General features: G+C 38.4%; 1 protein-coding gene across 2 annotated transcripts; it reads left to right on the top strand.

Annotated features, from left to right (window-relative positions):
• Positions 1-70: 70 nt before the first annotated feature.
• Positions 71-23,362, top strand: LOC104611997 (vacuole membrane protein KMS1-like). 2 transcript variants are annotated; one of them, XM_010279302.3, is made up of 8 exons: positions 71-524; positions 3,611-3,825; positions 4,442-4,520; positions 10,815-11,114; positions 11,517-11,674; positions 13,951-14,067; positions 14,344-14,523; positions 22,812-23,362. In XM_010279302.3, the coding sequence occupies exons 1-8, from the start codon at positions 446-448 to the stop codon at positions 23,001-23,003; spliced, it is 1,320 nt and encodes a 439-aa protein (XP_010277604.1). In that variant the 5' UTR covers positions 71-445; the 3' UTR covers positions 23,004-23,362. The 2 variants fall into 2 exon arrangements, with proteins under 2 accessions (XP_010277604.1, XP_088758588.1); XM_088902462.1 differs by lacking the exon at positions 22,812-23,362 and adding an exon at positions 19,374-19,681 and having other exon boundaries at positions 76-524.
• The last annotated feature ends 49 nt before the right edge of the window (positions 23,363-23,411 follow it).

The following is a 23,411-nucleotide window of genomic DNA, read 5'->3' as shown; positions in this document are numbered from 1 at the left end:
TTAAATTTAAAATTTTTAATGTTTTTTTATGTATTAAATCTAAAATTAATTGTAAATATTGAATAAACATCCTAAATAATTAATTTCCTTTATTTTGAGTCACTCTCGTCGCACTCGCCTTGCGCTGGGAGGAGCGATTCGCGATCACGCAAATTTTGTGTTCTTCTCCTTCTCTCTTTCTCTCTCTCCCCTTTTTTAAGCTTTCTCTCCTTCTACGTTCTACCTCTGCTAGATCCGCGATTCGACTCGAAAAGCATCAAAAGGAACAAAATTTTTCTTTTTGTCGGTTCTTTTTCTCGTATTCGGCTTCTGCCAATTAATCGATCTCGATCTCTGGATTTTTTGAGGACCTGATTTGTGATTTTCGAGGCCTCTGTTCGTTGAATACAGATGAATAAAGCATTTTTTCGAGGGTTTCCGACTCGTGATTAGTATGTGAACGAACATGGGGTCCGGGATGCCTGCAACGTCCACTTCAACCTCTCCGGTTCCGTCTGAAGATAGTGCTGATATGTCCGTCTCACGTGAGTCTCTCATTTTATTTTCTTTCTCCTTTTATTTTTGTCTGAACCGTCGATTCGGTTAGTGTTGTTCCGATTATGGTCAAATGGCGATTTTGTTGATACTTGGTTGGATTCAGGATTGTAGCTTTTGGCTTTTTTTTCCTTCGCAAATATACATATTTCCATCCTTTTTGTTGGGGGGCGGGGGGAGAGGGATTTTAGCTGATGAAGTATATATCTTGAACGAGATTTGTGGTGAAATTTTCAATTTTTAAGTGATTCATCCGTTCACCAAAGCCCGTGGGTGAATAAAAGCCTAAGCCAATTATTGCATCGATTAGAAGTCTTTTAATTGGTCGCACTAGGGATGTATTGATAACCATCTTGGGTAAATACTAGCATCAATTGGGGCTTTTGACTTGTGTGATGGAATTCATCTGAAGGTCTATGGCATAGTGCTAGAAGGATCCAAAATGCTTGAGGATCGGTGTACAGCAGCCCTAAATATGTATCTCGGACTGATCTAAAACCATGATCAGGTTCGATTCAGGACTATATATTCTGCCTTTTATATACTAAAATCATATTTATGTGATTTTTTTTTTTTTTTTTTGGGGGGGGGGTGTGTTTCTGAGATTTTTTCTATGAAATAGTTGTAAGGCCAGCTATTGCCTTTATGAAGTGGAGTTTTTGGCAGTCAAGAAACAACATGTCCAAGAAATGAGTTTGTCAGAAATGTATAAGTTGAGATTGGTGAGTGGAAAAGTAGAAAGCATAAGATGAGAAATGAAGTCATTTAAAGCAACCTAGGTATAGCTCCAATAGGTGATAACATGAGAGAAAGTAGACTAAGATGATTTGATCACCTAAATAGAAGGCCATCGACAGCACCTGTTAAGTGATCTTTTGCAAGTTGAAGGGGCTAGAGGGTATAGGGGTAAAACAAAAGGGGCGTGGGTTGTTGTAAGAAATAATTTAAGTGCTCATAACTTAACAATGGATATGGCATTAAACAGAGCTGAATGGAAAAACTGGATCCATTAACCGACCCCATATAGTTGGAACAAGGATTGGGTGATGATGATAATGACTGTGTAGGTAAAGGTTAACTGATGAAATGTAGGGTTTGTTAAACTAAAAAGTTTCAAGCCCACCATAAATGATCCATATACTAGGGCCCATGGATGAACAAAAGGCTTAAGACAATTGTGGTGTTGGAGTGAGTCTAGATGTATCATTGTGGAAAGAATGGTTTCACTTGATTGGATTTATGATATATAGATAATTATCTTGGATGAGTACAGGTGTCATTTGGAGGACCTTTGAAGATATGATTTATTTGAATGTGTATGCTAATGGTGTCAATTGGACCTTGGATGCTCCAAGTAATAGGGTAAAATAGGAGTAACCAATAACCAACTTAATTTTCACTCCTTTCCTCACTTGGTAGATGTCATGGTTGTTTGGAGTTTGGACAGCTTAGTGAATGTGAAGCAGATGTAGAAAAGGAGAGACTGTTGAAAAAGAAATCAACTTTCTATAAATTCATTCACTGACAATTTTGAACTTTAGGTGTTTCTGAATTTGATCATTTTGTGTTGTTTAATAGTTATTTTCTGGTTTGTTGGTCCAATTGGAATAAGATTAATCATCTTAAAGGGTCAAACTGGTAAATGGTTTTTTAATAGAGTTTCCAAAATTTTGAAAAAGTTAAAGTTGGAATTGTATCACTTTACTTTCAACCTTTTTCTTCAAAGTTTAAAACTTGTCTATTTTGAATGAATTTTGTGTCATTAGATAGGTCATTTGGTTATATATCCAACAAGGCCAAGATATTGCAAATCTGACATGATTTGATTTTCTTTATAATTTTTTTTGGGTTGGTTTAGTGTTTCTTTTGGCCTGTTTAGTTCTAACAGGATTGTTAATCAGTATTTCTAGTTGTTTTAAGAGCTGGAGTCCATACTCCATTCTCAAGTGTCTCTATAGGTTAAGTATATGTTTATCTTAGCTTTGAACTTTTGAAGCAGTTAGAAGTTCTTTTTGGTCAGTTTCTTTGATGAGTTGAAGTTTGTAAAGGGAGATTTGAGTCTAAATGTGGAGCCTATAAATTGAATTTCGATAATTGAACTTTTACAAGAGTAATAATAAAATGAAAGTTTTAAGTTTGAGTATTTTCCTTCTCTCTTTTCTTCTATTCTATATTTCAGAAACTCTTCTATTTTCCTTTTCTTTGTACCACATCAGATATGAATTCTTTCTTTCCCACCACTTATACCATAGTATGACTTCTTCCTACCTGTTCTACATCACTTATTTAGCGTGCTTTTAGAGGGGAAATCCTTATTGGAATGGTCTTAGCAGTAAGATATGATACGAAATGGCTGTTCATCCCAATTTCAACTTGCAAAATAGGCATTCCTTAACTGAACTCAATTGAGAAAATCCTTATTTACAACTATTATGACAATGAGCAATGCAAACTTCTTGTTCTCATTGTAAGGGAGCAATGATGTCGAGAATGGAAGAATGTTCAATGTACCAAATGTTGTATCAACTTTCGATCATCACAAAGAGATTCTCTTATTAGTCTCTAATAACATCGACAACAGATTGTATTGTTAGTTCCTGATGCTCCAACAACAGGTAATCAAACTTCTTTCCTTCTATTGTTATTGATTAAAGAATAGATCTCTATCTATCCATCTAGTCAATTGCCAGAGATTAATTTTTTTCTTCTCTCCTATCTATCTGTGTTGCAGTTTAATTTGTCTTTTAATTCTCTCTTCTTGTTGTTTTGGATTGGCAAAATGTATAGTTCCTCATTGTATTGGGGTAGAATCAATATTGGAAATTTGGTTAACTTCTATGCTTTCTGTCGAATACATTTACCCTATTCCCCAAAAATGTGTCTTTTCTGAATTCTTTATTATTACAGTTCCAATATCCTCTGACCACAATAACTGTGATGCATTAATTTTTCTTATTATAACGGAAAAGGAGAAAATAAAAGAGAAGACATTAATATGCTCAGGCATACCTGAAAATTGAAGTATGTTTTTCCCAAAAATTTCATTTTCTGACAGATTTATTCTTTTTTTTTTCAGAACTCCGTGAGAAGCATCAATTGGAACTAGAAAATTTGACTTTCACAACACAACCATTCAAGACATTAAAGCTTTTCACATTGGCTACCACTGATTATGTTAAGAAGTCAATATTATATATTCTGACAAGAGGTGGTTGGCCTCTGCTTTTGTGTACTTTGGTATTGGCTTCCGGAATTCTTCTTGTTACCTTCTTTGATGGTCCTCATGAAAAGGTATCATGTTAAATAAACACTTTTAACTCCTTTCTGTTTTTAAGAATGCTTTATGCTTGTACAGTGCTATTGTATACCATTATCAATATGCTTAAAAAAGGAAAGAAAAAGAAAAAGAAAAAGAAAAAGGGAAAGAAAGAAAATAGAAAGGTTTTCTGTATAGTGTCAGTATTCTGCCTATATAATTTTCTGGGAGGTCTTTTTGTGTCATGTACATCCCCTCGTGTACATTTTCTTGATATTTTGTTTTTTATATTACACAGTTGCTTTTTTTTTTATCAAAAGATTGAAAAAAAGAAAGAAGTAACAACAACTATATAAAGTTTTTTGTGAGGTTTTCTTCTCAGTAATCTGTTTGTACCTTCTCTCTTTTCAATCTTAATACCAACTATTTTCAAAATATAGTAATTTATAGTCATCTGAATAGTTGGTTTTAGTTTAGAACCAACTATGTTTCTTATGTGAAGATGATATGAACCATGCAAATTTTATTTCAGGACTTCATAGGAGTGAATTTCATGTCTTTATCAACTCTTTGATCATGTATACTGTTTATGGTCAAATTTTCCCTCAGGTTGATTTGATTAAAATGACTTTTTCTTTGACATTTTCCCAGCATGTTCAGGAGTTTCTTCAATATTTCCATTTTGGATTGTGGTGGTTGGCCCTTGGCATAGCATCATCAATTGGTTTGGGTAAGTAAAGTTATTCTTTCTAGTTCTATAAAAAACTGCAATGACTAAGTCTTGTTAGAATGAACTTTTTGTTGTTAGGATCTAGCAGCCACAGTAGCTATTCCCATCATAGACATAAAGGGTGTACTTCTAAATCAGCTTCTGTGCATTTGAATTTACCTTCCTTCTTTTCCAAATTCACTTATCTTCTAGAATAGCTTCTTTTACTTGTCTTACTCTTGGAGTTAAAGGTTTATCTTTTTTTTTTGAATAGATACAAGAAAATCCCCTAAGAGGCGCAAGGGGCAGCCTCTCCAAACAGCAAATACACAAACTACAACAGAGAAAACATGAATGTTGAAATTAAAACAATAGTTACAATTGTGCCCAGAACAATGTTTCCCTATTTATCCCTTGTTTTGCCAAGACATCAGCAAAAGCATTAGCTGATCTCCCAACCCATTGTACTGTTATAGGCATATTTCTTGTCAGCCATTTGAATTTTCTTTAATTCATTTTTGTAGCCCCAAGTGACATCCTCCAGATTATTTAACCAGTCCACCACTGTCTTAGAGTTTCCTTCAATCAGAAGCTGCTCCACGCCCACTTCTTTTGCAAGAAGTATTCCTTGTATTGCAGCTAACAGTTCTGCCCTGATAGAGTTCCCAACTCCTAAAGGGCCAGAGTAGATTAAGACAACCTCTCCAGCCTCATTCTTCAGTACACCTCCCATCCCAGAGGGACCCGGGTTACCCTGGCTACTCCCATCAAAATTCAGCTTCAAAGAACCAAGAGGAGGGGGGACCCAACTAGTCACTACCCTTCCCTTGTAGGAGGAACAGCTTGCTACCAACTTCCAATCCTTCCAACAATCAGTAAAAGTGAAATGGTTAAATAATTCTAGAGTCTTTAACCAATGTAATGACCTGGACATAATGCAGTCCTTTAAGGCTTGATTACTTCTTCCTTTTTCTTGGAAGATTTTGACATTCCTTTCTTCTCATACTGTCCATAACAATGCTGCTCGCGAGCATCTCCACATTTTCCTTCCTCTTTTATGGGGCCAAGAGAAGAAAGAAGGGTTAAAGATTGTGCTTACTTCTGCTGGCATATCCCAACTAGTGTTTTAAAAGGCGTGGGAGGCATACGCCTGGAGGCACCTCCAGGCGAGGCGCTCCCAAAATGCCCTAAGGCGTATGCCAGAGGCGCTGACACCTTTGAGGCGTACGCCTCTTGCGCTTTTCTCATGAGGCGTGCTAGAGGCGTACGCCTCTTGCGCCTCATGCACATCTGATATGAAAATACAGAAATAAAAAGAAAAAAGAAAAAAGAAAAAAAGGAAAGGAAAGGAAAGGAAAAGAAAAGAAAGGGAAAGAAAAGGAAAGGAAAGAGAAGAAAAAAAAGAGAAAAGGAAAGAAAAAGAAAAGTAAGGGAAGGGAAGAAAAAATAAGGGGAAAGAAAATGGTTTGCACCCTGTCCCTTAGATTGGGGGGCTTCGCCCCCCAGACCCCCTGCCCCCTTTTCGATGCAGCCCAATTTGTATTTTTGAGTTGGGGGGGTCTTGCTCCATTTTGCTCGCTCACCTTCGCTTCGACAAGACCCCCCCTTTGAACTACTGTTATGCATCTTTATTCTTCTTAATATAAAAGGTTTTTATTAAAAATAAAGAAAAAATTGAGATCCCCCCTTCCTTTTCATCCTCCTCATACCCCCCTCTTGTGTTCTGAATTATGCCTCACACCTCTAGGTAGTGTCACGCCTCCGCATTTTAAAACACTGATCCCAACTATACCCAAACAAAGATAGAAGCCAAGCCCTGAGCTCTGCAGTTACACTACAAGATAAAAATAGATTATTACAATCCTCACCATGAGATCTACAAAGAGTGCACCAGTTTGGTGAAATACAAAGGACAAGTCTTCTCTTTTGTAGGTTATCCTTTGTGTTTACTTTACCATGGCACACTTCCCAACACAAAGCCATAACCTTGGGGGGGACCAGCCTACACCAGAGTTCTTTAGAAGGGAAACTTTGTTGAGAGGGAGATTGGTAGAGGAACTTGAAAAAGGAGCCACAAGAAAAAGACCCATTGGGGTGAATGGCCCAAATCCTTTTATCAGGTTTCGAGGGATCCAACCAAACCTTATCAAGGAGACATAGAAGGGTAGACAAACACTCAATTTTCTCATCCCTTAACCCTCTACGGAAACCAAAATCCCAAGACAAAGCTAGTAAGAATAAATTTGATGGAAGGAATTTTGAGATCACCTCATTTTTATACAAGGAAACAGAGTACAACGAAGGAAAAAGGTCTTTCAAAGGGAGATCTCCAACCCAAATGTCCTTCCAAAACCGAATAGAATTACCTGAACAAGCATCATACCTGACACAGGTGAGGAACTACAGAAGAATTTTGTGAATTGCTTTCCAAGGTGTGGCTAGGTTAGCCCTCCTTGATGCACCAACATCCCAACCACTCTCTGAACATCCATGAATACTCTTCACTACTTCGTGCCAGAGTCTATCCCGCTCCAAAGGCCATCTCCACAACCACTTCCCTAACAGAGCTAAGTTCTTTTTAAGCACATTCATGAGCCCTAATCCTCCCTAAATGGTATTTTTTACCTTCTCCCGATTCCCACAGAAAATCTCTCATCAACTTTTCCAACTTCTTCACTTCCCTAGACAGTATCCTAAAGATAGAGAGATAATAGGTAGGTAGATTCATGAGGGTAGCTTTTATCAAAGTGAAGAGATATAATTTTTCTTCCACATAGCTAATCTCTTTTCTAACTTCTCCAAGACTGGGTTCCAGAACCTACTCTCCCTAGGGTTTGCTCCCAACAGAAGCCCTAAGTAAGACAAGGGCCAGGAGGAAATGGAGCACTCAAGACAGCCTGCAATCGCCTCAACCTCCTCAAAAACTAAATTTACTCCAGCTATGCAGTTTTTTCCTAGATTGATTTTCAAATTAGAGACTTCTTCAAAAACTGTAATCAATTCTTTCAAAATTTCCACCTTCTCACCGAAGCCTCCCTCACAGAAGATCATCAAGTCATCTGCAAACTGAAGGTCAGTGACTGGAATTCGGTTTGTGCCTACTCTCCAACCCCTTATCACATCTTCCCTATAAGCTCTAGTGATAATTCGACTAAACACATCAGCTACCAAGGTAAAGAGGAAGGGTGAAAGTGGGTCCCTTTGTCTGATTCCCCTACTAGCTGGAAAAAAATCCCTCACCACCCTGTTTACTAGGATGGAATAGTGACAAGAGCTAACACAACCAGTTATCCAACTACACCATCTTCCCCCAAACCCACACTTCCTCTAAACCTCTAGTAGGAACTGCCAGTCCACCAAGTCATAGGCTTTCTCCAGATCAAGCTTACAAACAAAGTCTCTCTGCTTGGACCTCTTCATCTCTTCCACACATTCATTGGCAATCAGAATCTGATCAATTATCTGATGCTCTTGGATGAAAGCCCCTTGAGCCTGAATAATAATGGAGGGGAGGATTTCTTTAATCCATTAAGACAGGATCTTGGCCAGGATTTTATAAATACTAGTCACCAAACTAATTGGCCTAAAATCTTTAGGATGGAGAGCATCAACTTTCTTTGGAAGTAGGGCCAAGAATGTGGAATTAATGCCTCGACTGACTATATGCTTCTCTGCGAACTCATTAAAAACCTCACAAAGATCACCTTTTATCACCTCCCAACCATCCTGGTAAAAAGCCATTGTAAAACCATCTGGTCCTGGAGCTTTGGACCTGTCCATCAAAAAAACTGCCTTCCTAATCTCTTCTTCCTCAAAGTTTCTTTCCAACCTCCTAACCTGATCTTCCTCCAACCTTGGCTAATCAATCCCTTTGATTTCCCTCCTCTCTTCCAAGGGTCTTCTGTAAATCAATTTGAAATGTTCCACAAACTTCCTAGCAATATCATCCTGGTTAGTGAATTCCTTCCCCCTACCTCTAACTTAGACACAATTTTTTCTCCTTATTTGCTACATCATGAAAAAACATAGTATTTCCATCACTTTCCTTAATCCATCTATGCCTCAATTTCTGCCTCCAGCTTATTTCTTCCCTCAGTAGGACCTCTTCTAGGTCCTTCTTCAACTGTCCCCTCAGAACTCTCTCCCCCTCCTCCATTCTAGATTGAGCTTCTCTTTCATCCAACTCTTCTATCCAAGAGTTTAGATTCACTTTTTGCTCCTAAAGTCTTCCAAAATGTTCCTTATTCCAAACTTTTATTTTGGCTCTTATCCTCTGCAGTTTCTTGTGAAATCTTACCCCTTTCCATTTTATCCCCCTCAATTCCTCATTCCACCAAAATTTTACTTTATTCACAAAATCCGGGTGGGTTTGCCACATGTTTTCAAACCTAAAGGGTCTAGGTCCACTGATAAAATCTTCCACACCTATTCTTATAGGACAATGATCTGAGGTCACCCTAGGCAAGGCTCTAGATACCAAGTTTCCCCAATAGTTCTCCCAATCAACATTAAAGATAAATCTATCCAACTTTGACCACAAGGGCAGTTCCTGTAAATTAGACCAAGTAAATCGAGCTTGCACTAATGGGATCTCTTTTAACTCACAATCAGCAATAAAGCTATTAAACTTTCTCATGCTACTTGTGATGGTTTGTTGGGAGTTATTAGTTTCTTCAGAAAATCTTATCACATTAAAATCCCCTCCCAAACACCATGGACCTTCCCATAAACCTTGAATTGCATATAGTTCCTCCCACATGTCATTCCTTTCTCTATAATAATTGGGACCATAGACATTAGTTAACAGCCAAGTGAAGTCATCCTCTACATTCCCTTCCCCAACTCTCCCTTCTTCCACCTCTAAGCATACTTTTGTCGTACCTTCTGGATGGGATGCTGGTACATCTGTTTCAGGCATAGCACACTAGTTAGTATCCACAAATAAATTGACAATCATACCTGATTGGTTAGGGAGAGCATTCGGAAAGCTAGGACTGGGCTGTTTGCCAAAGATGATCGAGTCTGGTGTCATTTCCTTACAAGGGGACTTTTGTAGAGTGTTCATGGTAAAGTTAACAACAACGCCTAACTTACTCCCTTGAAGACCCAACTCCAGTACTCCCCTTTTTGGTTCATCCTTATCCAAGTTCAATAGAGAGGGTTGAGTTTTTCCATTTAAATCCCGAGTGCCCTGAGAGATTACGTTGACTTCCTCAGCTTGAGATATAGAAGGAACTGTCCAGCATTTACAGCACCTCCTGTACTTCTTTCTTCCTTGGAATAATCTGCAACAGTCCCCTCTTCTTCTAAGAACAGAACCTCTGTATTCAAGCTTCCTGTTTCTATCAAGTTTTTGTCTTGTGCACGGATCGAGACTACCCAAACTCGAGGCTCCATCTGACTCAAAGTCCTCATCACTACTGCTTTCTTCTCCAGGCCAAACACCAGATTCTAGCCTTTCTAACACAGACCCCTTGGTGCTTCTTGGATTCCGCCTCTCAGGCGACAGCCGATTCAGGTTCTTCGCTGCGATCCACTGCAGGGAGCAGCTTGAGTGTTGACTCTGCCCTCCCTTTCGAGAACAAGCAGAAGAACTCAAGGATGAAGATGATAGACGATTAACATCGTCTATAAGAGGTTCCCTCCCACTGTTCACGTGCTGCATTAAGTGATCATGTGACCTCCCTGTGGTCACGTGTGGACTTAAGTGATCATGTGACTTTAGCTTCTTAGAAATGGGCTCAAAACTGGGCCCAACTGAATAAGATTTTCTCTCCCTTGGCCCAGGAGAAATAAGAGGGTCCACGGGCTTAGCATTCTTGCCCGACTCCACCTGAATATTAGGCCCACCATCTCGACCCACCCCCAGTTCACCCAGTTTCTTTGTCGGCCCAAAAGCTGGCTTCTTAAAAATTGCCTCTTCTTTATTCCCCTCCCCAACCTTAAAACTTTTCGTGGCATTGTTCCCAACCACTTCCCATTGACAGACCAGCCAGAACTCATTGAATAATGTGATTACTGAAAGGGCATTCTCTTGTGAAATATGGTTCTTTATACCATTCTATGATAGGTCTGAATCTTGGGGAAAAAAGATTTTTTGAATTTGCACATTGTCATAAAAGTGACGTCTTCTTTTATCTTGTTTCTGAGAAAGTGAATGAATATACTCAAACTCAGCTCGTTTGGCTTTGTTTCTGTTGTATCTTTTGCCAACTTGGTTTCTGATAAAGCTAATGCTTCAGTAACTGTTGTTTTTACTGACTGACTGACTTCTATTTTCTTCTCTCTTTCTTCTTTTTTCCATTTCTCTCTCAGGATCGGGTTTGCACACTTTTGTGTTGTATCTGGGCCCACATATAGCACTTTTTACAATAAAAGCCATGCATTGTGGCCGAGTGGATTTGAAATATGCCCCATATGATACAATTCAATTGAACAGGGGCCCTTCATGGCTTGAAAAGGACTGCTCGGAATATGGGCCTCCAGTCTTTACATCCTCAGATGGTGTGATGGTTCCCCTCAGCAGTATATTACCTCATGTTCAGCTGGAGGCTGTTTTATGGGGCATTGGTACTGCACTTGGGGAGCTTCCTCCTTATTTTATCTCAAGAGCAGGTAAGTCTTCAATTAACTAAGGTCTTTTAACATGTTCATATGTAATAAAAAGAAAGTTTACCGGAAAGGAACTGTACCTGTAAGGTTGTTAAAAAACAGATGCAATGCTTATTTGTTTATATTTGTTCATATGTAACTCAGCCATGAAAATTAAATGTGGTGGGATTTTATTTTAGTAGCTGTCAACTATGTAAGAGAAACTCTAATGTTTGAAGGTGTTGATTTTTCAATGTGGCATACAGTTGTTAAATATTTTGGCACTGTCAAGAGCACTTGGACAAGAAGAATTTCCAAGTCATGGTTTACTGAAATATTAGTATTTAGAAAAAAATATAGGATGCTATGGAAGTCTATCAGGATGATATGGTTACTGAAACATTTTAACTTATATTTTTTATGCAGCAAGTCTAACAGGAAACAAAGTGGATGCTATGGAAGAACTTGATACCTCACCAAGAGAAGATGACAGTGTCATAGCCAGTCACCTGAAGCAAATCAAACGCTGGCTCCTTTCGCACTCTCAACATCTGAACTTCCTTACCATTTTAGTACTTGCTTCGGTCAGCTTTAGCTTTCCTCTCCATCTATTTATTTAATAGAACTTTTGCAGTAAAGAAATTGATTTTCTTTTTCTTATATAAGAGAAATAATGCTTGTGTCTTTAATATTAAGTTTCCAATTAGTAGTCTTTTGATCAATTATGTTAGGTTTCTTTTATCAATAATAGAAACAATTTCATTAAATAAGAAGTTTAGTACAATGAAAAAGGAAAAAAGGGGAAGGGATACACACTCCTACCCCTTCCCAACAGAAAAAATAGTTATAGCACAGCCCAAAATAAACTATTCCTTCCCACCCCTTGTTTAGCTAGTCTATCAGCAAAAGCATTTGTGTCTCTTCTGACCCAATTGCAGTTCACCTCTATCCCTTGTAGCAGTTTAATGGTTTTCCTCTTCTCACATATATAGCACCACCATCCAACCTCCTCTTCTTTTTGGAGCCAGCTTATTACAAGCTTTGAATTACCTTCAATTAACTTCTTCCTTGCATTCAGCTTCTTAGTCTTTTGAATCCCTTCCATAACAGCCATAATTTCAGCCCTTAAGGAGTCCCCAGTTCCAATTGGACCTGAGTAAAATGCAATGACATTTTCCCTCCTTGTTCCTAAACATTCCTCCTATGCCAAGTGGGCCGGGATTGTCTTCACTACTACCATTGAAGTAGAGCTTAATAAAACATCTAGGCGGTGGGAACCAAACAGGCCTAACCACCTCCATAAAAGGGGCAGAAACAACTACCTCTCTCCAATTTCTCATCACCTCACCACAAAGACATCCTTGAAAAGATCCGATGACTTCACCCAGTGGACCACCTTGATTGTAATAGCTTCAATGGTAGCTTCTTTCCTTTTCAAGAAATTTTTTTTTGGTTTCTCTATTCCCAACCTGTCCAACACACTGCTGCCCTTGTGCAGCTCCAGAGCATTATTCTCCTCTTCTTTGACCAGCTTACGAAGGTAGGTGCAAATAAGCTTTGTATATTAGGTGGAGGGTTCCAGCTACACCCAAACAAAGAAGAGAACTATTCCCAAATTGAAGAAGAAAAAGGGTATGAGATTAATAAGTGATAGCAATTCTTGCCTTCAACTTTGTAGAGGGAGCACCAATGGGGGGAAGGCACTAATTAGGTCTTTTTCTTTGCAGTAACTCACAAGTATTAATTCTTTCTAGATACATTTCCCAGCACAAACCACCCACCCTAAGCGGGACAGGTTTGCTCCAAATCTCCCTAAATAGGAAGGTAGACCCTTGATTTTCACTTGGTTGAATAAGGGATGAGAAAATGGAACCACATGTGGAGGTGCCAGAGAGTGATAGGGTCGAAATTCTCCTATCCCTTTTTCCAACATCTAGACAAACCCCTTCCAAGCTTTGTAGTAGGTTTATGACACTGTCCATTTCGAAATCGTTGAAGCCCTCTTCTGAAACCCAGATCCCAATTACACCCAGCACTAGAACTAGATGGATCCAAGAAACAAGATATAGGTTCCTCCCTATGTTTGGAAAGGGGATAAAAAGAGGGGAATTGTATCCTTAGCGATAGGTTGCCCACCTAAACATGATCCCAGAATTTGACAAGATTTCCAAATCTGGGACTATGTTGGAGTCCAATAAATTAATTTGTGTCATCTATCTGTTGTTTGAGCTGCTATTACTTATATTGTTTGTGGCAACTCCATGCCAAAATAAACTTTTTCATATAAACATGTATTTGAATTTTGCTTTCATTTTGGTGCTTGGTATTTAGTATAACATTTCAGTCAAATCTTGTTTAACTAATTCAGATTTGCATTTCTTACACATGTAAGATATGCTTTGAGGAATCAACTTAACATGAGCATATTCTCTTGTTAATTATTACTGCTGCAATTTGATGTATATTATGAGTTGGGCTTAAATAAAGTAAAGCTTCAGTTTAGTTTAATAAAACAAAGAAAACATGTTTTAAATGGACAGTAAGGACAGAAGAAATAGTTCAAAAAGCCAAAAGAAAAGTGTTTCCATGTACTTGGGTCCTGCATTTCAATTCCATAGAGAACTTTGGTAAAACATTTATTGTAACTAAGAGCAATATCCGGATGCAGGTATTATTGGTATCTCGTACTATCATCTTTCTTGGTAATATGGGACCAAAACTATACCTTTTAGAAAAATGCCTTCAAAGTCAAATGACATAAAGATTTCCCGAATTCTGTCATAGTATAGCACTATCACCACTTCATACACATGTCCTGTTGATTTACATTTTAGTGTTTTAACTGGAAGGATATTTTCAGGTGCCAAACCCACTATTTGACCTTGCTGGCATCATGTGTGGCCAATTTGGAATTCCATTCTGGAAGTTCTTTCTTGCTACATTAATTGGAAAGGCTATTATTAAAACCCACATACAGGTTTGTAAAGCATCTGTTCATTCTTTAGATCCTGGAGGCAATGTCTAGTAGGGGTATTTGGCTCTTTTGTTATTTTTGGTTTTTATCTTCTTTTTTTTTTTGTTTATAAGGTTCTATCTCTTCTTATCATTATCACCCAACACTAAGTTTGAGAAGATCTTTAGAAGTACAAAAAGAAAATAACTGGCATATTGCTGTGAAGTGTCTTGATTTGCAACTAGACCACAGAATCTGGATCCAGTTTGAAAGTCATGTCCCTATTTTTCTATCTTGCAGACGGTTTTCATCATCTCAGTTTGCAACAATCAACTTCTCGAGTGGATAGAAAATGAGTTGGTTTGGGTTCTTGGCCATGTCCCTGGTCTCTCATCTGTCCTTCCCAATGTTGTTGCTAAGCTGCATTCCATCAGACAGAAATACATATCTCCCCCAGTTCCGGTACATTCTAATGTTAAGGTATTATTTCTTTGTTGAGTAGTATTACCCACATACACAAAATGTACATGCTTTCATGACATAGACACAGTCCCACTAACACAGATGTTTGCATGTGACTGGCCATGCATTAGGCCATAGTTTTCAAGGCGCCAAGGCGAGGCTAGGCAACAGGAGGGTGCCTAGTCGCCTAGGCAATGGATTATTTTTTTAAGTAAAAACATGTATCCTAGGGTAGTCCCCTAGGTTCCATAATCATATTTCCATAATAAATTATCTATAGTTTTCATAAGTATAAACTTCATATTAAAGTATAGAAAATCAACATATTCATGAGAAGAAAAAGAAGAAAGAAAAGAAAATTAAAAATATTATATATATATAGGGGCTGAACCCCTATTTCTGTTATAGGAAAAGGAGAAAAGAAGAAGAAGAAGAAATTAGTATATAAACACACAAATTTAGTAAAGAAAAAGAAGAAAATGTGTTGATTGGACAACGTTTAATGTTCTTCCTTACTTATTGGTTCAGGTTTTGAAGTCTTTGAGGGTTGAATACAGCATTTAGCAATGTTTATGTTGATTAAACCCTAACAAATAAGAAAATAATAAAAATAAATTAGTATATAAACACACAAAATGAATATTTTAGTTTTAAAAAGGTTTATTTTATAATTATAGCCTCAAAAAATTAAGAATATAAAAGTTTTTCATAACTCGCTATAGAACACTGCTTAGCGATTAGGGGTGAGGCGAGCCTCCAAGGGCACCTTGTTGCCTAGGCATCGCCTTGACAACTATGCATTAGACTTGCCTTTGTAAATTTTTACCTGCCATATGATGTGTTTACAAATGTCAGTAATTACAATAAATATATAATATGGCAAAGCACTGGTATGGAATTATCATCTAAGCCTTGTCCAACTATATGGGGTTGGCTACATGAATCTTGTTCTGCCATTCCAGGATGTAATACATCTCAGCTTGATTTGTGTTCTTTTAGAGCTTCTGTGAATTTTTTCTCCATCCCCCCACACACCCTAGTGAGTCAAGACTACTGAATGAAATGAATACCATATAGTCTTGCTCTTGCAATACAATTTCAGTTATTTACTTCAGAAAATTTGAAATTACTGAGTAAGAGGAATGCTAGTATGGCATTTTTATTTGTTCACAAGTGTATCATACACCACAAATTGGGAGCATTGCAGCAGCACAGTGCGCCTCTCATTTGATTATACTAGCTCATTTTTCCAGGTTTGTGGTGTGTTATTCTCCTGTATTGAAAAAGAATAAAATAATTATATTGCTAAAATTTCTGTACGAGTAATAACCATAATGCATCTCCTTGATGCAACTATAGATATACCTTTTTCTTGGACTGGTAAGGGGTATCAGACTATCAGGACATAGTGGACCTCTTCATGAGCCATTTGGATCACTTAAACTCTAGACTATTGTAAATATTATAACAACTTTATGAGATGGTAAGAACCATCTCCATGGGTGATTCTTTTTTTTTCCTAATATAGAATTACCAGATGGAGCACATTGATTCGAGTGTCCAGACTGATAAAAACGTGGAAATACATATGTTCTAGATATTTGAACTGTTTTTAATATTCAAGTCGGTGTTTTAAAAGGAAGTAGAGGCATATTGTGTGGCTGGATACCAAGCTGTGAAACAACGAAGGGCGGAGAATTGGACTGTTCCAGAGGTGGAAGATTACAATTTAATTTTGATGGTTGTAGTCTTGGTAACCTGGGGAGTTCTGGAGTGGAGGATGTAATTAGAGATTATTACCAGCAAAATCCTACTCAGCTTTTCTGGCCCAGTAGGACAAGGAAATTCCTTACGGATAGAAACAATGTCTTTGATTCAAGGTTTGAAACTAATAAGCATGTATAGCATGAAGGATATGGAAGTTGAGACTGCCAAACAGTGATATTTTGAATGCAGAAATAAGAAGATATTCCATGCAGTTTTAGATATCTGGTTAGACAGGCACAATATCTGGCAACAGTTTGAATGGCTCATTCAAATGGGTGCCTAGAAGTACAAATTCCATAGCTGATTCGTTGGCTAGAGCAGGAGCAGTAAAGGACCATTTTAACAGCTCATTCAAATGGGTGCGCTGTTTTGTATTCTGTTTGTATTGGAATTGTACGTGTACAGTTTTGGCCTGTTGCTTTCTCAGTGGGGCAACTTGGAGTTCTCTTATGAAATGTTACTTGTATTAAAAAGGGGGCAGGGGAATTATACAAGAGGAGCATATGCCTTTATGCTTCTGATGCACTTTATGCAGGAGGTGTATGTGTCATATGCTCTTAGCTTTTGAGACAATTTTTTTATAATAAAATATTATAAATAGAAGTGGACAAATGATTTCATTACATTCTCCATTACATATATTAAAACAATAAAAGCATGGAAACCCTCCAAACTTAGTTTTTTGTAACACCTATAAAAAACTTAGTTTATTATAATATCTATAATAAATAAAATACTATAAATTGAAGTGTGGGCACCATTGCTTTGATTGCCTTTGATGCTTTACATTCATTTAAACATGGGATGGCATATTTTTTTTTTATAATAATGTTTTTGCAATTTATGTAATTGTTCTGAAATTTTGCTTAGGTGTTACATGTTTTTGCAATTTATATTTTGTTGAGTTGGTCCGAGTTGTTTTTTATTTAGTTAGGAAGTTGTTGGGCTTTAGGCCCATTAGTTATATGTTTTTTTAAGTTGTGATTGTTCAGCTATATTAGGAGCCACCCTACTAAGGGCATCCTTGTAATATCTCATCCTTTAAGTTAAGTATAAATATAATGAGAGGTAGGCGGATAGGGTTAATTTTACAATCCCGGTTGACTTCCTACTCTTTTCTTCTTCTCCTTTCTTCTCTACTGTTGAAATCTTCACCTTCCCCCTCTTTCCTTTCACAAGAAACTCGACTAAATATGCAATTAGTGATTTCTACTTGGTATCAGAGCGGGCCGAAGGTTCCTTGAAGTTGTTCTCTCATGCAGCCCTAGATCGGCCGACTGCATGGTGATTTAAGAGGCTGATTGAAGTTCTCAGGTAAGCCTAGTTTTTGGATTTTTTTGGTGGATCTGTGTGCCCTGTAGCTGGTCTAGGGTTTCTCATCAAAATCAGGAAAAACTAGAGAAAGGAGAAGAGTCCTGTTTCTGTTGGACTCTTCAATTTTGACCTAGGAAGTGGTGCCCTAATTTTTTAGGGTTCCTTAGAGTTTTTTGTAAGGGGCGATTCAAGTCCTGCCTGATTTGGAGGCTTCTAAAGAGAGCGGATGCCTCTTCTCTCTTCTCCTGTTCCACAGAAAAGGAATCTTTTGTGGGAAGAAAGTCTAAGACACCAGAAAGGTGTTGTTGGTTCCAAAAAGTGTTTTGTTTGATCTTGTTGCAAATTTCATTTATTTTCTTTACATTTTTTGAGAAGCATGGAGGGCCACAGAGTTGAAAATAAGCCCGGGAGTGAAATGGGACCAGTGGAAGGAGGTGTTAGAGACCCTTTCGGGGCTGGGACCATTACTACAGTTAGGTTGGATGGTGCAAATTACTTAGAATGGTCACAGTCTGCAAAGGTGGCCATTGATGCTTGTGGGAAATTAGGGCATATCACTGGTGAAGAGGTGAAACCCGAAACTAGCAACTCCTAGTGGGTACAGGAGAATTATATGGTGATGACTTGGTTGTGTTGTTCCATGTTGCCCCATATAAGTAAAAATTTTTTATGGGCAAATGCAACTAAGGAAATATGGGATGGGGTTGCAGAAACCTATTCACAGAGGGAGAATGTTGCTAGGGCTTATCAGTTGAGAAATCAGATTATTTCTACAAGGCAGGGAGATAGACCTGTTGCAGCCTATTTTTCAGCCCTTAAAACCCTGTGGCAGGAGATTGACCATTTAGAGACATTTGCTTGGGAAACCACTATGGATGCAGCTACCTATCAGAAACATCTAGAGAAGTATAGGGTGTTTGAATTTCTTGTTGGCCTTAATCCCGAGTATGATATTGCACGACAACACCTTTCCAGGGACAGTGTTACTCTCTCCCAGGAATATGCCTTTGTGTCAGGGGAGGAGTGTAGGAGAGATGTGATGATGAAAAATCTTTTTCTTGATCAGTCTGCCATGGTAAGTGCAGTGAAACCTAAACAAAGTGGAGATCGGGGTGGCATTGAAATCAAGAAGGAAGATAAAAGAGATTTGATCTGTGACTACTGTAAGAAGCCTAAACACACAAGAGATACTTGCTGGAAGCTTCACCCACATTTTGTGCTGACTAGATTAAAAAATAAGAAGGGAAATGCACACATGGTAGTTACTGGTGACATTCCGGCCCCTCCTACTACAGCTGCTCTGGAGTTTGTTGTAGCTACTGCAGTAAGGGCCGAACTTGAGAGGTATCGACTACTTCTGAACCAGCGGGATATAGCCAGTTCCAGTTCAGCCGCAAGCGGACAACAATGTACAGGTGGCACTGGTGGAGTCTACTCTATTTCCTTTGCTCACACAGGTAGTTCACACGTCACTGCAAATTATGTTTCTACTTCAGGTAAGGAGGGACCTCCTTGGATTATAGATTCTGAAGCCTCAGAGCACATGGCCCAGAGCTCTACTATTTTTTCAACTTACCAGCTCTGTTCTGGCAGAGATAGGGTCTCCACAGCTGATGGATCCCATGTTCCTATTGCTGGGAAGGGATCTATCAAGATTAGTGATTCTATTTCTCTACCCTCTGTCCTTCATGTTCCCAGATTGAACACTAATTTGTTATCTATTAGTAGTTTGACTAAGAACCTAAACTGCTCAGTAATTTTTTCTCCTGGTCATTGTATTTTTGCAGGATCTAGATTCAAAGAGGACAATTGGGAGTGGTCGTGAAGTGAATGGAATCTACCTCCTAGATGTACTTCCTCCTCATCAGTCATCATGTCAGCAGGGATAGTGAGTCAGGGTCTGTGGGTCAAATTATGCTTTGGCATAATCGTTTGGGCCATTTACCTTTTTCTTCTTTGAGCTTTTTGTTTCCAAAACTTTTTGAGTTTGTTAGTTTGTCAAGTCTGGAGTGTGAAGGTTGTCAACTTGGAAAGCATTGTAGACATTCATTTAAACCTAGTAATAAAAAATGTTCTTCTTCTTTTGATGTTATTCATTTGGATGTGTGGGGCCCTTACCATGTTCCTTCTATGGGAGGCTATCGATATTCTATTATTTGTGGATGATTTCTCACGATACTCTTGGATTTATCTGATGAGATCCCGCGATGAAGTACCACCCTTGGTGAGGCAATTTCATCAAATGGTACTAACACAATTTGGAACAAGAATAAAGGTGTTTAGATCCGACAATGCCAGGGAATATTTTGAAAGACACCTTGCCTCATATCTGTTAGAATATGGTGTTGTCTATTAGAGCAGTTGTCCCTACAGTCCACAACAGAATGGTGTTGCAGAAATGAAGAACAAACACATTGTTGAGATTGCAAGAAGCATGATAATCACATCTACAGTTCCAGTTTGATTTTGGGGTGATGCAGTTCTCACCTCAATATATCTAATTAACAAGGTGCCCTCTCGTATACTTGGATTCAGTACCCCATTCAGTCTCATTTTTCCTCAGGGGGAGATGTTTCATATTCCTCTCAAGGTGTTTGGGTGTGTCTGATTTGCACATATCCTTGGTCCTCACCGCTCGAAGCTTGATCCCTAGGCAAAGAAGTGTGTCTTCCTTGGATATGCAGAGAATCAAAGAGGATATTGCTACTATGATCCAGTCTCTGGGAGTCGGTATGTTACCATGGATGCCACTTTTTTTGAATCCACGTACTTCTTCTCAAAGAATCCTTCTCATGGGGAGTGTTTTAGGGAAGTGAGTCAGCAGTCTATTCCTCTCCTAGTTCCAGTCCCTGTGTCTACTCCTATGCTTGACCACCACCCTGTGTCACCTACCTTGCCACCTCCTTTGCATTCTGCTTCTCAGCATTACTTACAACAGTGACTTCACAAGGAGGTTGATTCCACTACAGCAGAACTCACATCACTTCCTGTCGATTCCTTAGAGACTCCAGATTCGGCTGACATGGATTCGGGTATTCCTCTTGGTCCCGCTACTGTTTCAGTTCCCATTGATTCTACTAACACTGTTACAGATAACCTTGATCTCCCTATTGCTCTCAGAAAAGGGAAGAGAAAGTGTACTGCTCATTGTATTTCACAGTACTTATCCTACAGTGGGCTTTCTCCTTCCTACTGTGCTTTTCTTTCCTCTCTTGATTCAGTGTCTATACCCAAGGGTGTTGATGCTCTCTCCAAACCTGAGTGGAAGACAATTATGCAGGAAGAGATGGCAGCTTTGATTAAGAATTAGACATGGGACATTGTGGATTTACCAGAAAGCAAGGAGACAATTGGATGCAGATGGGTTTACACAGTAAAATACAATGCAGATGGAAGTATAGAAAGGTACAAGGCAAGACTTGTTGCAAAAGGGTACACACAGACCTATGTCATTTATTACTTAGAAACCTTTGCACCAGTTGCAAAGATGACCTCTGTTCGGATACTTCTTTCTCTTGCTGCCTCATACTCTTGGCCCTTGTTTTAACTTGATGTGAAGAATGATTTCCTAAATGGGGATCTGCAAGAAGAAGTGTATATGGATCTTCCTGCTGGCTTTTACAATGATACTGAAAAGGGAAAGGTATGCAGGATTAAGAAGTCACTTTATGGCTTGAAACAAACTCCCAGAGCATGGTTTGACAGATTCAGAAAGGCCTTGATTGCTTTTGGCTACACTTAGACTCAATCCGATCACACCTTGTTTGTGAAGCGAAGGGGATCTTTGGTGTCAGTTCTAATTGTTTATGTGGATGATATTGTTGTCACCGGGAATGATCTGAGTGAGATTGATGGTCTGAAAAGGAACTTACATAAAGAATTTGAAATTAAGGATCTTGGAGAATTGAGATACTTCTTAGGCATTGAAGTTGCAAGATCAAAACATGGAATTTTTATCTCTCAAAGGAAGTATGTCTTGGATCTTCTTCAAGAGACAAGGAAGCTTGGAACAAAGGCAATCAGCACCCCTATTGATCAGAACCATAAAGTCAATGCATCAGAAGGTGAACCAGGAAAGGACATTGGGAGATATCAGAGACTTGTGGGTCGGCTGCTATACTTGTGTATGACAAGACCAGACATTTCCTATGCAGTAAGTGTAGTAAGTCAAGTTGGGAATGTGTGACATTTACTCCCAACTTGAGGGGAGTGTTGAGTTGGTCCGAGTTGTTTTTTATTTAGTTAGGATGTTGTTGGGCTTTAGGCCCATTAAGTTATGTTTTTTTAAGTTGTGACTGTTCAGCTATATTAGTAGCTGCCCTACTAAAGGCATCCTTATAATATCTCATCCTTTAAGTTAAGTATAAATATAATGAGAGGTAGGCGGCTAGGGTTAATTTTACAATCCTGGTTGACTTCCTACTCTTTTCTTCTTCTCCTTTCTTCTCTACTGCTGCAATCTTCATCTTCCCCCTCTTTCCTTTCACAAGAAACTCGACTAAATATGCAATTAGTGATTTCTACTTATTTAAATATAAGGATTTTATTATAAGAAATTGCAAAATGTAAATGTAAAGTTTTCTAAATTCTCATAAATTTTCCTGTTTTTATTTATGTATTTGTAATTAAAAACATCCATTCTCATGAGGCTTACAAGTTTCACACCTTAGGGTAGTGGAACATCTTGTATCATGCCTCCACATTTTAAAACATTGATTTAAGTAACTTGCATTGCTTTGAATTTAGGGGTAATTATTTGGTGTTCTAGTTAATATCAGGCTGGCAAGCATTAAAATGCTGGTTCAAGTTTAAGAGCAACCTGTTTGTGCTAAAATACCACGAGTAGTTCTGTATCCAGTGCACCTTTCTCAAGATCCTGGATAGCCAAGACCTGCATTGCATGACCTATTTTTTTCCTCGAATTTTTCTCTCAATCAGTTGTTAATGATCCATTTTTTGATTTTGACAGAAATATTTAATTTATTGTTAAAACTGATCCATATGCATGAGAATCTTTTTACCAATACCAGGGATTCATTTAGTACCTGGAGGATTATTTAAGTGGTCATTGAGTATAACTAAACTTGTTTTATTTAGCAGTTTGTGTTTCTGGTTATACCGGATTTGTCAGGTTATTCTATCGGCGTAAAAGGATCTTATCATTTCCTTTTCTGTTACTATCATAATGACCTCTGATTTTCATTTTCTTTTGCTGTTATTTTCAGGTCAAGAAATGGGATCTGTCCATGGCATCAATCTGGAACACTGTTGTTTGGCTCATGCTGCTTAATTTCTTTGCCAAAATTGTGACAGCAACAGCACAAGGGTTTCTTAAGAAACAGCAGGAGAAAGAGTTGGCTGCATTGTCATCAGAATCCAGACATTTAAATGGAGAGACAGACGCAGTATCCAATTGAACTCGTCTAGTCTCACCGGATCCCTGTACTGTTTTTGTTTCAAACAAGCATTGAGGGTGATGACATTCAAGTTTGGCATTATTGAAGCCACCCCGAGCTTTCTCTGCATCAAGTCTCCCATGTGTACAGAAAACAAACATGAAAGAAAATGGAAGGGGAAGTTGCAGGATTATTTATTGTAATAGGAAGCATGTCGAGGGTGGTGCATCAGTGCATTATTCTAAAATTGTTGGAATTGTGAAGCAGGAGCATTATTTTCCTTGGCCAACACCACGATTTTTTTTTCTTAACCATGCCTTGTTGAGAAATAACTCTTAACGTACAAGACCATACTTGAAACATTTTCCAAGAGGCAAAAACGAAGCATCTCTCTCTCTCTCTGTATGTGTTTGTAATATTCATCACAAA

This window comes from Nelumbo nucifera, chromosome 4, assembly GCF_055504915.1.
Source record: "Nelumbo nucifera cultivar China Antique chromosome 4, China Antique-T2T, whole genome shotgun sequence".
Taxonomy (NCBI): Eukaryota; Viridiplantae; Streptophyta; class Magnoliopsida; order Proteales; family Nelumbonaceae; genus Nelumbo; species Nelumbo nucifera.
The sequence above is the reverse complement of the archived record's forward strand: the minus strand, read 5'-3'. Positions and strand labels throughout refer to the sequence as shown.

What these genes read in the sequence shown, in the direction of transcription:
- LOC104611997 (XM_010279302.3), top strand. Translation starts at nt 446, where the DNA reads ATGGGGTCCGGGATGCCTGCAACGTCCACTTCAACCTCTCCGGTTCCG. An exon ending in TGCTGATATGTCCGTCTCAC is followed by an intron (nt 525 to 3,610) that starts GTGAGTCTCTCA and finishes TTTTTTTTTCAG; the next exon opens with AACTCCGTGAGAAGCATCAA. An exon ending in TTATTAAAACCCACATACAG is followed by an intron (nt 14,068 to 14,343) that starts GTTTGTAAAGCA and finishes TCTATCTTGCAG; the next exon opens with ACGGTTTTCATCATCTCAGT.